The sequence below is a fragment of the Centroberyx gerrardi genome, chromosome 10 (assembly GCF_048128805.1).
Source record: "Centroberyx gerrardi isolate f3 chromosome 10, fCenGer3.hap1.cur.20231027, whole genome shotgun sequence".
In the NCBI taxonomy this organism is placed as follows: Eukaryota; Metazoa; Chordata; class Actinopteri; order Beryciformes; family Berycidae; genus Centroberyx; species Centroberyx gerrardi.
This window is the reverse complement of record NC_136006.1, coordinates 15,465,591-15,484,660: the sequence shown is the minus strand read 5'-3', so window position 1 is coordinate 15,484,660 and position 19,070 is coordinate 15,465,591. Positions and strand designations below refer to the sequence as shown.

At 40.4% G+C, this 19,070-nt stretch overlaps 1 protein-coding gene across 2 annotated transcripts; it reads right to left on the bottom strand.

Annotated features, from left to right (window-relative positions):
- Positions 1-7,180: 7,180 nt before the first annotated feature.
- On the bottom strand, positions 7,181-17,708 carry LOC139926291 (glutamate decarboxylase 1). Of its 2 annotated transcripts, none has more exons than XM_071917960.1 (16): positions 17,633-17,708; positions 15,927-15,989; positions 14,356-14,511; positions 13,364-13,606; positions 13,105-13,195; positions 10,532-10,644; positions 10,215-10,330; positions 9,956-10,035; positions 9,811-9,865; positions 9,233-9,349; positions 9,029-9,093; positions 8,672-8,750; positions 8,388-8,537; positions 8,137-8,244; positions 7,606-7,695; positions 7,181-7,354 (listed from the first exon to the last, which is right to left on the bottom strand). In XM_071917960.1, the coding sequence occupies exons 1-16, from the start codon at positions 17,706-17,708 to the stop codon at positions 7,181-7,183; spliced, it is 1,776 nt and encodes a 591-aa protein (XP_071774061.1). The 2 variants fall into 2 exon arrangements, with proteins under 2 accessions (XP_071774061.1, XP_071774062.1); XM_071917961.1 differs by having other exon boundaries at positions 17,639-17,708.
- Between the last annotated feature and the right edge of the window lie 1,362 nt (positions 17,709-19,070).

The window sequence follows — 19,070 nt, the reverse complement described above, 5'->3', positions numbered from 1 at the left end:
TTGATCATAGTTTGACTGATATCTCTCTGCCTACAATACAGATAGTCATGGAATTCTGGACAAAATCATATCTGACAATAAAATAAAAATAAACAAAAAATATTCTCAGATTTGGGTCCGAGAGACAACATCAAATCAAATCAAATGGGGGTCTGTGGCCTGATGTGGCTTCAATTAGGAGTCCTTGATATGAAAAAGGTTGAGAATCACTGTTGTAGGCAGCCCTGCATTAAGAAATATAAAGTTACATATTTCATTTGCCCTTGCAGGAGGACCATTTGTCACTCTGGGGAAGTAGATCTTACTGTCACAGAGCTTCTCTTCTGGTGAAATTACCTCACTTCAAAGCACCAGAGCCTCTGGAGAGTCAGTGTCTACCTACAAGGGGGGGACAAATTAACGGAAACACCACATGAAAAATGACTTAAATTTGAAGCAACTAAACACAGTTAAAAAGCAACACAGACAGCAATACAGGCAATTCATATTGATTTGAATGGCAATTAGAAATATGTGTCAGCTTTAACAGATGTTTGAATTTTATACTATAATTATTAAAAATAACATGGCGACTAACTGAGTTCCAAAGAAGCCAAATTGTTAGTATCCGAATTTCAGGTACATCAGTCACTTTAACAGTGAAATTATTTGATGTAGCAAGAGGATCCGTCTTGAAAATCATGACAACATACAGTATGTCGAACATGGATAAACTGCATCAGGGATAGACAGACTCTTAACAGGATAGCTACTAAATGCCACAAAACTATGGCCTCAAAAAATACCACAAAATTGAATCAACAACTCTATGACACAGTCTGAACAAAAAGTTTATGTTGTGAGCTTCACAAAACTGGTATTTATGGCAGAGCTGCCTTTCGGAAACTGCTTGTATCTAAGGCCAATGCCAAAGAAGCATAACCTGCTGAAAGGAACACAAACCTGGACCCAGAGCAATGGAAAAAAGTAATATTGTCTTTCACCTTTTTTCCTGCATCCAGACAGGTTTATGTTTGGAGAAAACTAAAGATGCCTTCAACTTGCAATGTCTGTTGCCAACTGTTAAACATGGTGGTGGATCTGTAATGGGATGGGCAGCCATCTACTGGGAGTCATTAGGTCTGATGATTATGCTGTATGGTTGTATAACAGCCAGGGAATATTGGGCCATTTTACAGGACTGGGTGCACCCTATGGTGCAAACACTGCTCCCTCATGATGTTCCCATATTCCAATATGAAAATGTCCCCATACACACTGGTAAACAAATTCAGGAGTGATTTCATGAACACCAGGATGAAGTCCTTCGCCCTCCATGGCCTAACCAATCCCCAGATGTAAACATCACTGAACCTGTATGGGAAGATCTGGAGCGCAGACTGGGAAGTAGATTTCTGTTTCCTTCATCCCTCACAGAACTGGAGGCTTTACTTCTTGCAGAACGGTCCAATATCCCACTACGCACAGTTCAGGACTTGTATGGCAGCATTACAAGGAGAATTGAAACTGTTCTCAGGCAAAGGATGGCCCTACTCCTTATGAGGTACTTGATATTCATATATTGTTAGGTGTTTACATTATTTTGTCCCATTCCCAGCAATATAGGTAAGCAATAGTTTACATTATGTTTGCATTATTTAACATAATTTAGGTCACTTCTATCGCTGTTTAGTATATAATAATTTTTATCCTGCTTGAGATAGTACTCAGTAAATTTATTTCTAATATATGGTGATGATATTGTGAACAATATAATAATTTAAGACTTGAATCATTCATTGTTCCTCAGTGCTACATCAGATCTTCAAATGCGTTATTTTCTATCAGTGAGAAATGGTGACACTTCCTGCTCCAAGGAGCAGATAAATAAACTCTGTATTTCACCAGCAGCCTGCTGACGCCTTAAAACCCTGCAATCACCATTCCTCTCAGGCCCATTCTGTATATAGCTCTCTCGGATTTATGCTCATTCACTTCTCCAAGGAATTTACAACTAAAGCTGCAAAGAAATGTACTATACTTTGTTTGAGTACATTTGAATCTACCGCAGACAGTCTGAGGAGGTGGGGAGGACTTGCACAGAAAGGTGGTTAATCATAAATACGTCCATAATGTGACAAATATCTAGACCTTCTATCCTGCTGTAGCTCTTTCGCACTTCCCATCTCAACACAGTAAACAGTGACGCATCTAGAAACAGCAGAGTTGTTGTTGTCGGGGTTAGCGGCTTAATGTCATGGGTCCTGTGAGTGGTCATTACCTACAGGATGAAAGGTTTGGAGAAAGACTCTGTGCTGACCCAGTGTGCTGTGCTGTGCTGGGAGGCAGAGATAAAGGACTAAGTGAATTAGAATAGCCCGTGTTAAAATGACAGCGCAGCAGAGCCAAGTGGTTATCATGTCATTATTGTTGTTGTTTATCATTTTTATTTCAGCATCAACAGACACATGTTCCCCATCCTTCCCCACAATTCCTATTCAGGAGAAGAAGAAAAAAATGGCACCGTGCCAAAGTCATTGTGGCTCACGGAGGAAACAGTAGACCATATTTGAACGGTTTAGAGCACTACATTACTGTCATGTACTAAAGGGTTGTCCTGTTCATTTAGAGTACACGATGGCAATCAGCATGCAGGGAACTGGTTAGCTGCCGCGTAATTGCTCCTGGGCTCATGCTTATTCCTTTAGAAAATGTCCAACAGAGACATTTACTAGCAGCCTTTCAACTTTAACAAGCGTCACATTAGGTTTACACACCCCAGCCCTGGAGACAGGCAAGTTGCAGTCTGTGGACTATTAATCTCCTGCCTAAAATTTGCTTTCTGCCAAGATTAATCAAGCCTTGGACCATGCGGTCAATAAGAGGAGGCTATTTAGATAATTGTAAGCCATTATAATTACTTTAGGAGCGAGGGGCCTTTAGCTGCAACAATGAATGCTTTTACCATGTCAAAATGCTGAGAGAGATACAGTGGCCTGCTGGCTGGCTCCAAGTAAAGACAAAAGGAGTAAATTATGAGAGTAAATCAGCACTTCTTACAGTACAGGAACACATGATTATTGACTTTAAAATGTACCAAATACAAGAACAACATGGTGCCTGTATCGAGCTGTGGATTTAAAGATTAAAATAATTGCATGTAGGCTAGATTGTGTATGTAAATTGTGTGTGTGTGTGTGTGTGTGTGTGTGTGTGTGTGTGTGTAGCCTATGTGCAAGCCTGTGTGTGGTGTGGGGAGAGGGGGGAAGGGTTGGCAGGCGGCCCGCAGTCAATATCATCATCACCATTTCATTAGACTTGCCTTGCACAATGGGAACGTCAGTATCTATCAGGAAGCTAATGTGGCAGTGATTCCCAGGGGTGGGAGATATATTTGGCACATCAGGAAACCAATGACTGGATTCATGGATATATGGGAGAGTGGAGTAACACAGCTGAGGAGGGATAGATGGGCAGGTGACCTATTGTGTGTGGGAAGAGCCTGCATGGGAACTGTCAGCGCAGACGGATGCTGGAGCTTGAAGGTGCTGAGGGAGCAGTTGGGAGGAAACTTTGCCTCGATTTCACGACGTTCACAAACAAAACAAGTCCGTCGTGAAAATGAAATGAACACAAATCGGAAAAGCAACGTAATAAGCACAGGGAATGCCATGCTCTCTGTTTCATTACCGGTATTAAAATGAGTGGTGAATGCTGTCCGTGTGAGAGGGTGTAGGTGTGTGTGTGTGTGTGTGTGTGTGTGAGTGTGAGTGTGTCAGGTGTGAAATGGAGGGTGGCGCAGACCAGTGCAGAGACAGACATTAGGTATTTCACAGTCTGGTGTTCAGAGCCAGCTCCCCCCAAGAGACAGAGACTAAATGAAAAAAAAAAGAAAAAAAAGAGAGCACTGTTTCAGCCGCATTATTTTTCTGGCCTGATCTGCACTTGCTCAAAGTTTAATAACGCTTGTAATTAGAATTGATGGGGATACTGATTGCTGATTAAAGTGATGAAGCCCATGAAATACCATTAAACATTGATTTTATGGTCTATATCAGACATCAGGGTCCTGTTAGAAGCTTTACTTAAAGCTTAATACATACACACACATACATAACATGAAAACATCATAATATCAATATAATGCTGATGAAACATTTTGCATTATACTGAATGGAGTAACGAATAATATTGGTTTCACCTCGTTGGTATAGTGATTATGTAACTTACCTCCGTGGCCAATTGTTTATGTCTTGAGAGTTACTAGACTGTGACAACTATAGGAGCTATAGGCCTGCCTTCATTAGCATTTAATCATTATAAGATTCTCAGACACCTGCTTCCAAATTATCCATGTAATTATGCTTTGGCACAATTAACCTCTGACAATATTATCGCCATCCTTAGAGCAGCAAACAGCAAACCACTCTCCCTTTTAGATGTGGGAAGAAGTGGAGGATCAGGGTTATGATTTCTATTATCCCATTATGACTGGTTATTTCTTTAATCCTCTGTCTCTTGTAACTTTGCAAAGCAGCCAGTGACACCAGGTCCATAATGATCGCTGCACTCAACCATGAAACAAAGGAGCAGCGTCTGGTGGAGGATGGGAGGAGAGCCGCTGAAACAGCCAGTCCCTGTATGGCTGTGCAGAAATAAAATGCAGCCAGGCAGAGCCTTGAAATTGGCTCCTCAGAAAAAAAAAATGTTAAGAGAGCACAGTCTAATGCATTTTATGATAAATATCTTAAAAGTGTGAGTAATGAGAAGAGTGGAGGAATCAGTGGGGGGTTCATGAAATCTCAGCTGTGGGATGATCAGCCAATAAAATGTCCCTCCAGGGTGATTAATCTGACCAGTGGTTAGTGACAACCAGGTTGACTGCAAAGATTTACAAAAAACAAAACGTTACCATGAAAAAACATACACATTTACCCAAACTTGGTCCTTGGCCAACACTGATATGATTTTATATCATATAGACAATGCAAGGCCATAACAGATTGCTTAATTATTTTACCACATTGTGAATTATTCTCCATATACTTTGAATTATTCCACGTTTGTCTAAAGCTTGGATACATTTACCAGTACAGAAGTAGACAGAAGTCTATTCATGTACTCACTCTGTCAGTACTGTAGCTCTCCACCTTGATGCACTCAACCTGTCTCTTGCAGTGACTGATGAACAGTAAGGGCCAAAGGCTGAGAGTCTTTTAAGGTAAATCGTCTCCAAGATGCTCTCATATCAACGCTGTTCACCATGCATAAAGCTTCTAATGTTACTATCACAAAATGGAACACTTCATATTCGCGCAATAGGTACACGAATGAATGAATGAATGAATGAATAGTCAAACACTGGGTTCTATCAGTTGTATTGTAGAATGGCAGCAGACTGAAAAGATACACATTTATTAGTAAATTTCAAGGCTGATCACAGGTCCTCTTACAAACTGCGAAAATTGTCCCAACAGAAGTTCTAAAGCTAAGATCTTTATTAGTGCTGTAAGTACAACAGTAATACTTTGCAAATGACGGCATGAGGTTAAAGTGCCTACATTGAATTTGACAAGGGACATTTCATCCCACTAATTCAGGAATGTACAATAGTTCAATAAATCTTATTACAGTAGCAAACACTGTGCATTGTATTGTTCAAGCAAACTGCTCCATAACAAATAATCCCCTTCTCTCACATTATGTCATTTCTCAGGGAAAAAGTGTGCATATATTGAACGTGTTAAGACAAACAAAATTATGCATATCATAGACTACAGATTTAAAATTTGCAGTACGGTATATTTAGGCTTGAATTGCCCCTTTCATGAAATGAGATACTTCAGTTAACACATTTATAATACAAACAATCATCTGTCCCTAGAATAAAAGCTGCCCCAGGTCATGGTTTAGCATTGTGCTTTTTATCGTTAACAAAGCACCGGCAGTAGCAGCAGCACTGCCAGACTCCAGCCTCCCAAATCTAGCCATGTGTCTCTACAACATTCAGTCAGTGATTCACATTGACGTAGCACAGTTACACAACATAGATTGCACTAAGGTTAATGGTGGTAAGTTAAATATTCCTATATAAATATCTCAATCCATCCATAAGTTAGAGTAAGGGCCGTGTACATGTACATATGTGTAACTCAACCCTTCTTTGGTTCACAAATACACTAAAAGACTTCCATGTTATTCAAAACATTTTGATAATATACAGCAGAGTTTCCAAATATAAATGGGGATACATTACAAATGGAATAGAATAGCGGATAACCTATTCACACTCATAATCTCTTGATATAAATAAAGTGATTAATCTATTACATAGGCCTACTATATGCTGGATTTGATATATAGGATTTTCTTACTGTAAAACTAGGACACATTTGGCACAAAGGCAATGTAACAATACTATACACAATCTACACAAAAATCATTATCTCTAAAAACACAGCACTCAAGTACAGTACTTGTTACAATGACTGTGTTATATATTTCCACTTACGTAATATCAAAGGGAAAGAACAGCTAGGGTACAATGTGGCGGTGCATCTGGCTTGATAGTTACATAGACAACACGCAGCACCAACAGTCAGTACATCATATTATATATATTACATTAATATTGTATATGTCAATGCTGTAAGGTTCCTTCCATTGTGCTCTGTTGCTTGTGGAAAAAATATTTTGATTTCATTCTGCTTTTCAATACTGATCTTCATGTAGACTACTGTACAATAGTAAAATGGCATATTAACTGCTGAAAGAATCATCCGAATGTCCCAATATTCTTGGTAGTTCATATTTTACATGAAAATGAACTACTGTTTATCGCCCTGACAAGGATCTGTGGACCAAAATGTTGGTTCATTTCCACTTAAAATATGAATTAGCTAGAATTCCAGTGTACTTTGGTGCTTCTTTCTCAAATTTTAACTTGTGTCCTTTTTACTCTGAGAACCTGGAACAAACAAAGGTGTGCAAACTTTTTAAATATATGTAGTCGCTGCAGAACAGACAGAGAAACACGTGGGGGGGCATACTATTGTGCATTGCCTGAAAAGACCTGTAAGCTAAAATCTCTATGTCTTTATGAAACAACAGGGACGTGAAGCCAAGCTCAAGGCTTTCCAGAGTTGGAAAAGACAGATATTTGTAAAAGGATTATGTATATTTCACAATACAGGTGTGGCTCTTACAGGTCGTTCCCCAGTCGCTCAATCTCCTCGACCAAGAAGTCGATATCTGACCTGGTGGCAGCGGGGTTGGAGATGACCATGCGGAAGAAGTTGACCTTGTCTCCTTGAGGCTGGTAGCCCACCATAGTCGTCCCAGATTCCATCATCATTGCCTTGATCTTTGGGGCCACCTGTTATTAGAGAAAGCAAAAGAATACCCCAAAAACCATGGGACAACAGTATCACATCACTGGCATCTGTACATTCACACCCCGCCCCTCCCCTACATGCACATAGTGGCTGAAAACACACACATATGCACACACACTTATTACTTTACTGTATATGCATCCCTGAATCTAAGCAGGTAAGTGAACCAGTGTGAGAGGGCAGGGGAACTGGAGCTGAAGCATACAAAGCATTCAGGTTGATGAGTCATTACCTTGTGCAACCTCTCCCTCCTCTCCTGGCCATCAGGCAAGCTGCGGAGGCTCGGTGGAAGGTACCAGAAACACACATTAGTGTGCTGCGGCTGTCAAGACAAAATGGGAAACAGACATTTGCGACAAGTGATTATAAAAACTGCTTCTTTTTTTTTTTCATTTCAGCTTTTCACGTCAATATGTCAGCTAACGCGGAGATGTAAAAATGATCCAAACAATCAATAAAATATGAAATATTTAATTGAATTAGCCATTTATCACAGAGGAAAAAACACCTTTTTGTATAGTAGAAAAAGTTCCTGACTGAGGTAAGAACTGTTAAGCCTATAGTTTCATTTGGGTGTTTCATCCCAGTACATCCCAATGCTACATCCCTTCCCTATTGGCTCAACAATTTATGCTGCAGCGGACTGTTGAGTACCCCAGTTAATGAATACTGATTTATATTCATCAGATAACTCAGCGTTCTGACACTTTATTAGGGTATTCATTTGGAAGATATTTGCTATCTGCAGTAATAATAATCTCACCTCTCCCTCGAACACCATCTCATAGCCCTCTCGGTTCTTGATTTTATTGTAGAGATAGGCTGACAGATCCAGGCACTTGTCAATATGCTGCTCAAATCCTACTGTTCCCTTTTAGATAGATAAAGAAAAAAAAGAATAGGGAGCACAGGCAAAAGTAATGTTAGCGTCACAATCTTGAAATGGCAGCATCGTTGATAGAAGCAATGAGTCACACATGGTTATAGGAAAAAGCAGCTGATAAGAATGCATACCTTTGCTTTCCACATGAGCCAGAACTTGAAGATATCAACATGCCGTCCGCACTGAATGGCCTTGTCGCCCGTGTCGTATGTCACATCGTACTGTTTGTCTGGCTGGAAGAGGTAGCCGGCGCACATGGAATTGCAGCCTTGTAATATTCCCTGCATCGTGTTAAGAGAGACAATAAGATTACCAATGACTAGCAGAAAATAGTTTGTGTGTGTATGTTCATGGGTGTGTGTGCTGTGTGTGTAGAAGTGACTGTGCAGCAGGCAAGTGAAAAACACACTCTCACCCTCTCTCTGACCAGAATGGCAGAACACTGCAGCGGGACTCCCATCATCTTATGAGGGTTCCAGGTGACTGAGTTGGCCCTGCACAGATATTGAAACAGTCAGCACAACTCGGTGTGTGTGTGTGTGTGTGTGTGTGTGTGATATACCAGACCAGCACTGATATGTATCAAGTATTTTAGAACAGAAGTGCTGATGTGAGACCAGATTGATCCTTTCACTTCTATTGAAATGTATGTGGTCATGTGAGCTGACTAGACATCCTAGATCAGTGCACCATTTCGGTCCAGATAAAACAAAAATGACTGTCTATACTACATTTATTATTTTTAAAACATGTATTTATTGTGTAGTTTTACCTCTCTACTCCATTCAGCTTGTGCCTGTGTTTCCTGGACATCAGCAAACCGCCTCCCCACGCACCCTGCACAGTGTCCACCAGTTAGATTTATGACAATAATGATGCAGATGATGACTAACTCATGATCATGGCGGCTGAACTGGGAGCTGACATGTAACAGCTGATGTTCTCTTTGCACTGAGGATAATCAATATTCTCTTACATCCACGTGAAGCCACATGTTGTACTTCTCACAGATGTCTGCGATCTCATTGATGGGATCGAACGCTCCGTAGACCGTGGAGCCGGCGGTGGCGTTCACGAACATCGGCACGTACCCCTGCGAACCAAGAACACGGGTTACAATTCTGGGCTGAATTCAAATCCTGGTGTTCTTTCACTCTCTGTGATTGTTGACATCAAAGAGATTGGTTAAAACACATTTCTCAGATAATGCACTATGCCTTTTTTTGCAGTCATTGTCAGGGCAGAATTGCATGCCCATTTCTTCCAGCCTGCACATCACTTTACCTTAGGAGAATTACTTCCAGACACTGTGCTTTAGAGCGGGATGCGGTGGGCGGCATCACATGAGAGCAGACAGAAGCATTAACCTTATTGAAATAACCTTGCTGCTGTTATTGCACACGTTCCTGTTGCCTACTCTACAAGTAAACTCCATGGCTCATATGGGTGGTTCTCATTGTAAGTCCATCACTGTCCATCACTGATAGAAACAAATGCACAGTACTATATACTTTCTATGTTTAAGTTGATGGCGTGATAAACTTTGAAATTCACCTTCTTCTTGGCCTCTATCACTTTGGCTTCCAGATCAGCAGGAATGACTCTCCCTCTGGAGAAGAAGATGACATGTTAGGTCAAACAGACATTTTGATCTTGAATCTATTTCACCAGACTGGCTGCATGTTGCTTCAGTACAAACCTCTCATCTGTGCTCAAAAGGATCAGGTTCTCTGTTCCAAAGCCGAGGGCCGCACTGGCTTTCTTGATGGAATAGTGGCTCTGCAGGGACAGAAGCCGCTTATCATTATTGGATCGTCTCAAATGGTTTGATCCTGTTAACACTATCACGTGTCAGCTTGGGATTACACCTAAAATACTAATTGATAAAGGTGTTGATAACGGTACGCTGTGTTACAGAAGGTGACAATAATCAGTAATGCATCCTGTGTGAGACTAACATGCTCTGAGGTGAAGAGGACCAGTCTGGGAGCAGCTGTCATGCCTTTGGTCTTGACTTCAGGGAAGAACTTGTATCTGGCAATCATCACGCTGTACATGTTGGATATTGCTCCTCCTGCAGAAATCAGATGTTGTTTTTCAGCAATGAAAATACAGGCTCAGGACCGTAGCCAAGATATAGCACTGGTATAGTACTGGTTTCTGATAAAGTACAATACAAAAACATACTGTATAATGGATTAGCTCCAAAATGGCCAAGTTATTCAGTCATCTAATCAATGTTTGATCGATGTTTGATCATTGGTTGGGCTCTCACCTGGAGAAAATATCCCATCACCCTCTCCGTCAGGCCAGCCAACGATTTCTCTCATCTTTTTCAGTGTCAGCTGCTCCATCAGTACAAAGACAGGAGCGATCTCATAGGTAAACCTGGAAAACACAGTCGGCAAAGCCCAAACACAATTGACTCTTTTTGCATATTTGGTATTCCATAAAGCCAAGCTTTAACAGCTGATTGAACATATACTTTTTACCTCACATTTGAGTGATGTGTTTTGTTGTGTAATAATTGCATAGTAGTATATAGATCAGAGTTATGCAATTTGCTTTCTTTCTGCTGTTTGATTTTGGTGAAATTCCATTTCCCTAAGAGACTGCAGGAGAGATTGATGGGATCGATATGTAATGCAATGATATTTAACAGCATGCATTTGTATGCTCTAATTGTACAGCATGGATACTGAGCAATGCAGCTTTGACAATAAGGATGGAAGAGATACAGCGTTTTGTAGACAGTCACAGTTCAATGACGACACTGTCTGGTTGCATTAGAGATGGCCTTTTTTGCTGTGAAACGACACGGAAAATGGTACACAGACTTAGACCCGTTAATATGCCACCAAGAGCTTGTCTTTGAATTAGTGAGAGAAAATGAGTGAGAAGTGTGATATAACACAATGAGAATGTCTCAGTCTTTCTATCTGAGCAGAGTCTGAAGTCGAGACTCTAATGAACCTGTTCCCAAGTCGAACATTATTGTAAACATTGCGAGAAATAATAAGAATGGCTTGCTGTTATAATGAAAAAACAAAGTTATTTCAGGTTCCTTGAATTTTCTCATTACAGTAATGTTTATTATGTTTTATCTTTTCAGAGTATATGATTGTTTCTATATCATTAAAGTGCATTAAAACCCTCTTCCTCAGAGCAGAGCAGAGTTGGAATTACAATACGGGCAGGCTCATCTATCTTCTCCTGACCAGTATGCTTCTAATTACATAACTATCCGTCTATTCATGCAATGAAAGTTAATGAATCAGTGGAACAATACAGTATGTTACATTATGCCCCACAGCAGTGTTGCCTTCAGGTCTCTTGCTTGGCATGGGCATACACAGTGACGATAAAAATAAGAAGTCAGATGCAAGTTCACAGATGTCGCAGATTAATTTCACCCCATTCACTCATGCAGATGACACTCACTAATTCTGATTATGTAAGTCCTAGATGTGATTGTCAGCCTATTAGTGTCAATCAATATCTGCCAGGGGTAATTAGGGTTGATGGAGTCATTCATAAATGTAAATTACAAGTATGTAAGCAACCTCCACCCTCTGGTTCAAGTCATGCACAGTGATGTTGCCCGTAACACACAAGCTAACTACAGTATTTCTGCAGCATAGCTAGACATCTGCTGTGGGCTTTACTGCAGAACCTGAACAGTAAACACAAAAGGAACAAGGCTATGGAAAACATGTCTGAGGATTGTAATGAAGGTTTAAACCTATTCTCCAAGTCTGTTATTTCACCCTAAAAAAACGAATTGAATCCTTGACCTCAGAAGGTTATATCTTGGTGGTTGAGCTTTCACTGCTGTGGCCAGATAAAAATGAGAAGACTGTTACTACTCAGATTACACTAAATATGTATTACTAAGACTTATAACCTTTTAGCATTTTGATTTTGAAAATATTTTCATGCTCATCCTCATAGAGCTCAAAGAACATCTTCGCTCCAGTCCATCCATACTAGCTTTTTGCCTTGTGATTACTGCCTGTTGTATTTGTACCATGAAGGGTACAGGCAGCTATAGATCAAAGCGTACAGTGATACTACATGTGACCAGACTGTGAAGGCTGCTGGTCAAATTGTATCTCCTCAGTTCATCATCATACTTTGAAACAACTCCCTTGGTATTCTGGAGGGTTAAAATGGTCTTTCCCCTTGAAAAGAAAAAATCAACACTGAATCCCAGTGATGGCTGTTCACATTGTGTACACATGGTCTCAGGGGAGAAGCTCTTTTCTTTCACTGGAACTATCATTACATAAAACAAAGACACCATGTAAACTCTGAACGCAAATCAATATGCAATTTGGCTTGCCTGTAGGGCGGTATTATCTGACCACACCAGAGTGCAGGTCAACAATGATAATAATGTGGGGAAAAAAAAAAAAAGCTAGAAATCTCCTCTTTTGTGCTTTTGCCATTCTGTGATTTTCTTGCTTGAGTGACAGCCTGTGAGAGCATGCTGGGTATTCTTCAGCTAAAAGCACACCAAAGACCCTAATTATGTCACTTCAAGTGATCCCCTGACGAAAAAAACCCTCTCTCCGAGGGCAATTTAGAAAAAATGGGAAAAAATGACTAAAAAAAGAAAGCAGGGTTAGGATTTGATGGCACAAACCTAATCACTTCTACATTATATCTAATTGTTATTGTTTTCATCTCATCTTATTATCTGCATGATTACATTTGACCCTATTTACTGCAGAAATGATTGATTTAGGTATGGCTATCTACAGACTTATTAAACACGTTATTGAAAATATATTGTGAATTGCAGTGGCATGAATCATTTGTTATACACCTACACTGTGTCACACTCACATATTGGTGTTGGCTGTAGAAGTAAGCCATTCTCCTGCCAAGCCAATGATGTCTAATCCAGTGGAGAGCTGGTTAAAGAACCTGGGGTGACCTGGGGTTGATAAAGAGACAACAAAGCAGCATATTTTACACAAAACTATTAATCATCTGAGAATTTGAGAGAAAAAGGCTTATCTGTAATCGTTACACAGGCGTGTAGGCTAATGAGAGTTATTGATTGCAGTGAGCCGCTCTGTGCCTTTGGCCTCTTTGTTCTCACCTGTCCTCACCCCATATTTCAGGGTGTCCCTGCAGTCCACCAGAATCTGCTCCAGAGACTCGGGCTGGTCGGACAGCTCCAAGTTGAAGCCCTCCATGCCCTCCAGCAGCTGGTGGGGGTGGTGGAAGTCCAGGACCTTGGTGGATCTGTCAAAGGTCTTCCGAACGTAGTTTGTGAGAATTTCCACAACCTCCAGCAAGAACTGCATGGTCTGTTCCTCCCCATTTTTGGCAGGCAATAAATCTGTGATATATGAAATTCCGATAATGTCAATATTTGTGTCTCTTCTTTTTTTAAACCTTTGAGTAGTTAAGATCTAGAAGGATTGCTTTCCATTTTAATGCTTTAACACCATGTTTTGTTGAGAATTTTTGCAGGCCATTTTCACAATTCACTGTTGAATTTCTCATGACCTTTCAATTTCTCAACAGGTTGATAATTATTCTTTTTTTTTTAGGGTGAGTACAGTCTCTATTGGTGATTAATATGCACTGCCCAGATCCAACACTAAAATATAACACAGACATTGAGCAATTTATACAACAGCAAACCCCATCAAATGAAAAAAAGTAGTTTGACTAGAATCTTTTCCATTATAATCATCCTGAAACAATCAAAACAAACAATTCACCATTAATTGGCATGGAGCAAATTTATTCACTAACTCTTGCATCTTTGAGAGCTTGTTTAATTACTTTGGTTATTCTTGTGAAGCTAATTGCGCACAAAACGGTGCTCAAAGTTGATTTTCGCGCAAAAGTAGATTAAATTCAAATTCCGTTAAGACTATGCATACCTAAACCACCAAAAAAGTAATCAAATTTAAAATACAGGGTATTTCTTTTACCTACTTTTTGTTCAATCAAGATAAAAAAATTCCAGACATTCTTGGACACATGTGTGGTTTCTGATTAATTTTAAATCAAATTTGAATGATTTTAAATCACTATTCAGTTTTTTTTTTTTTAATGCCATCTTCTTCCCAGTCCTACCTCTGGCGAACAGATTGGAGAAGTCGGTCTCGGTGCGTCTGAAACGCGCGTCTCTCTCGCTGTTATCACAAGTCAGCAGGTTCTTGGACGTGCGCTCCTTGAAGGAACCCACAATCCGGCTCTTCTCCTCCAGGTTGTTGTTCTTCTGCAGAAACCCTAAACGATTACAGGAAGAAGAGGAGTCCAGCGGGTGATTACAATTTCCATACATGTTGAGAGAGCTGCAGCTTCACCAGGCCTATACACTAATTCTCCACTCCCATATCTGACTCTCTCTCTCTCTCTCTCTCTCTCTCTCTCTCTCTCTCTCTCTCTCTCTCTCCCTGGAGCTACTGTACTTTTTTGTGTTTAAGGTTCCCATCCTGGCCAGGGAATCCTATTTATGGGCGGAGGACTCTGAGGGGGGTTGAGCCCGGTGACATCAGCACCAAACTCCAGCCAAGCAAAAACAAATCGCTGTCATGTAGTGGCTGTAAATTCTTATTAAGCTCCCCCGACAGATTGCACTTCAGTGGGCAGGGAACAGCACAAGGAGCCGATAGCATTATGGCCCAGAGGCACGTTTAATAGTCTGAGTGGGCCGTTGTGATAGATGTGAATATATCAATATGGCCTTTTTTTTTTCTTCCCTTAAAGGCCTGTTGGGAAGAATATAGCGAACAACTAGATCTCATAGAAATCTCATCTAGAAATTGCGCAACAAGCCCTTTCTATATTTTCTAGGGTTTTGAGATATTTTTCAGAAATCTCCACGAATCTGATTAGACTTCTACATTTCTCTGTGATATTATTTTTAATAAGTCAGTTAGTAGCATATCTCCCTTCTACTCCTCCATTTAGATAATCTGCTATAGCTCGATAGCTGTGGTTTCATTTTGTCGTTGATTTTGTTTTGTAAATCGTCCTGTGTAATTAAATAGCCTTAATGAAACCAACAGAACATGTCGGTCAAAAATGCTTGAAAATTGTATTGAGCACTGGTGCATGATACACACCATTATGGGAGATGTCAGTCCATTCTTGATTAGTGTATTATAGGCTTAGTATGAGACTGAAAGACTGAAAAAGACTGAGATGCTGCCAATCAAAAAAATCTATCTTGAGTGATTCCATCTTTAATTAATTCCATTGGTACCCGAACAATTCAGTGCTGGATTGATGGTTTTGGCGAATTGATGCACACAGGCTGAAGCCTCTCGCATAATGTTTTCCATTTTGGTAATATTCCCAAACTCAGATGTGAACGTGTTGGGCCAGATGACTCACAGGTGAAGTGGAGGTGAGTCATAGCAGGGCGCAAATACAACATGGCCTCTGTGAACTTGCTCCGAAAAACCCATGTGCTTATACATCTTTATTCCTAATGAACCGAATAATCTAAATGGTAAGGCCGATATCTTGCTATAAAACCCCAAGGCAAGAATCTGGATTCCATCGACGGCCAAGCAAAATGATGTAATACAGTTATGCTTAAAATCTGATTGTCTCCATTTCTTTTTTTTTAGAACAAATTTCGAAATATCTTTTGTGTCATTTGATAAAACGCGAGACAAAAAAAAATGCCAACTTACCACATATCTTCATTCCCAATTTTCTAGTGCACCCATGAGCAACTCCACACCATGCGTCATAGCCTAAAATGATTTTGAAAAACCAATTAGGGCCTTACAGAAGCCTAAAAAGCCGATTACAAAGTACATTTTTATATGAAAGCAATAAATGGAAAAACGTATGTTACATCAGCATGCTGCATCAAAAACAGGTATCTTGAGATGATTTCATGGAGCCTCACTCTCTGGGCCCCGGATCTGAATTAGCCTATTTCCAATGTATGTTACCATTCATGACCTGGGCAAGGTCTTAAAATTAATTAGCCGTTTGGATTCATGCCAGCCTAAAGATCTAATTGAGTGAAAAGATGCTGGTTAAAATGCATGCACCACTAGACATGAGCCGGCTGGCCAGTGACAGATAGAGAATTACGCCGTTATCAAGGGCTTCCAGCCAGGGAGGGATGGGGCACCTTGGATGGGAGCACAGAAGAAATCCTCAAAAGCAGCAATTTAGGGGGTGTGGGGTGGTGGGGGGGAGAGGGGTGGGGGGCAGGTGGAGGGAGGGGGGCAGTTCCATCCCCACATCCCAATTTAACCCTTGCTTTGGATCATTAGATAAATCATTGCCCTCCTCAGCTCATTGGAGGCACTTTAACTCACTCCTTTACTTTTCCACGATCCGTGGTTTTTCAGCCAGTGGAAATGAGATGGGCAATAAATAGACAACAAAAAATAGGAAAAGACCAGGTGCGGTTTACAAATAGGATTCAGACCAGACTAGGCTGCATTTTGCCGAGGAGTATAGTAGCCTATATGCACGGTCCTTTGTGCAGCGGCCTTACACAATATAATCATTGCTTTTGGCATTTCACCAGGGTGGAAAGAGACAAATGAATTGCCAATGGGCCGCAAAGTCATTCCAACCTCAAAATCCAGCTCCGGTGAGAAAAATGAGCTTTTTGGCTCCATTTGATTGGATGAATTAATGTTTGCTGTGGGTATAAATGAAAGGAAGATTTTGCTATATTTATAAAAGGTAAAATCTAACATTCTATGCATATACCTATATTTTGTATGAGGAACATATCTGGGCTGTAACATTATTTTAGATTTCTATTCATTGGGTGAATCAGGCTTATTTGTCCCTGTTAATAGCCGACGATGAAAGGACTGTGGTAGCTGTAGGGTTTCTACAGTCCCTCTTCTTAAGGCTACAATGCTTGAGCATGCCATTAGGAGCAATTTAATATGCCTGAATTAACAGCCACTTTGGGGTAATTTCCATTTTTCCATTCAGGCACTTTATTCAACCAGAACACATTTAGCTAAGCCAATAACAACAACAACAACAACATGAATAATAATTCTGATAATAACAATAATAATAATAATAATGATAATAATATAATTTTGTCAATAGCCTAATAATTTGTTAATTTGTCAAGCCTTTTGAAAGGAGCGACAGAACGGTGGTCCAGCCTCAGGGCTTGTTTTCCGGGCTAATTGCCTTCAGTGTAATGTTAGTAGAGGAAAATCATTTTTTGACAGCAGGATTCGTCTGTCAGATGCCGGGAGGTCCGTAGTGAATTCAATGCTGCGGTGATTTGTGGGGAGGAAAGCATCTCAAAAGGCAGCGGTTTTTTCCCTCGATGGAAATGATTAATGGCGTTGCCCACAAAGTAAATAGCACAAGTGAAATAGCATTTTATCTGTGATGGACCTACTTGAGCCCGGTGGTCGTAAATTTGTCGAGTTGGGATCCGGTTCGCCGCCAGAGGAGGAGGGTGCAGACGCCGCCATCACTCCCGAGACTCGGTGCAAAAGTCTTCACTTCAAAAGCTTGGGCACTTTTTTGGGGGGGCGAAATCTCTTGATATTATCCAAGATGAAAAGTAACTGTCACTGACAGAGAAACAGAAAAATAACTGTCTAATCCACAGGAATGCATAATGGCCTGTTCTTAAATATGAGTATAATGATAAAGATCTCTCTCTAATATTGATAGAGATGCTCAACTTGGCGACACAGGACGCAACAGACCTGTAGACGACAAGGGCACAGCCCGGACTTACAAGTTGAAATTCAATTAGCCGAGTCAAGATCAACCCCAGATTCACTGACAATGAACAATAAGTTATGGGATCATAGATAACTATGTGCAGTCACAAAAACAACAACAATGCATTTCATTAAATCGACCACAGCCGCTGACAACGACACATTATTTCAGCACCATATCTTGATCCTGGTCAGGCTGGATAATGAATAGCCGCGCATCATTGTAAATGGCTCCAGAGAGCCTCATGTTTATGTCTGCCTTATAATAAATAGGAGCACATCCGCGATTGTCCTAGTCAAGGCTGTGAAAAGCACAGTCGTCAGAACCTCAAATTTGAAATACACATTGGCATGTCAAAATCTATTGATGGCGAGATGAGATCAGTAAAATGATAATAAAAGCCTATAAAGTGGTGATAGATTTTTACTTCACCAAAATAATTAGATATGGCCTAAATGATTATGAGCATCTAACCCTTCACGTTGAATGACAAATGTCAAATCAAGAGGATTATTCTACTGATGACCGTGATGCAGGTCAATGTCACACAGAGAAAGACGACGTGCCACACTCACCAAACCACACCAAGGCTATTAAAGGCTGGTCTATAAATTAATAAGAGCGATTCTGAGGAACAATTAAACCATGTGCAACCAAACCAACATCTTAACATACAATAATTCATATGTAGGCTAGGCCAACAAATTTTCAATCAACCCTATTTTCACAAAACGTTTTAGTAAATCTTAAAAAAAAAAAAAAAACACCTGTTAGAGCATCTTCAATGACAATAAATCCGCATAAGTAAGAAGAGTTTATCCAGTTAGACTTGTTAGATCAAACCCATTGTGTACAGTCGCTTACCGTGCGTGTGTGGGGTCCAGGTGAACAGGTGCAGTCCAAAAAAAGAAATTGAATTTACCACCAAATTAAGTCCGTAAGGAGAGCCTGCTGCGCCTTTTGGTACACTCCAAGAAAAAAATAGATCTGAGCTGCAATTCTCCTCTGAATCCCAAGCAAGGTGACCTTTTTTTGTTGAAGCAGGTATGATTTGCTGATATTTAAAGCATGCTTTGCCTATTTATTGTCACTACGCACGCATG

Coding starts and splice junctions, on each gene's coding strand:
- LOC139926291 (XM_071917960.1), bottom strand. CDS start 17,708: ATGGCGGCGTCTGCACCCTCCTCCTCTGGCGGCGAACCGGATCCCAAC. Junction 13,607..14,355: donor CTCCAATCTGTTCGCCAGAG/GTAGGACTGGGA, acceptor CATATATCACAG/ATTTATTGCCTGCCAAAAAT. Junction 10,036..10,214: donor TCCTCTTCACCTCAGAGCAT/GTTAGTCTCACA, acceptor CTGTCCCTGCAG/AGCCACTATTCCATCAAGAA.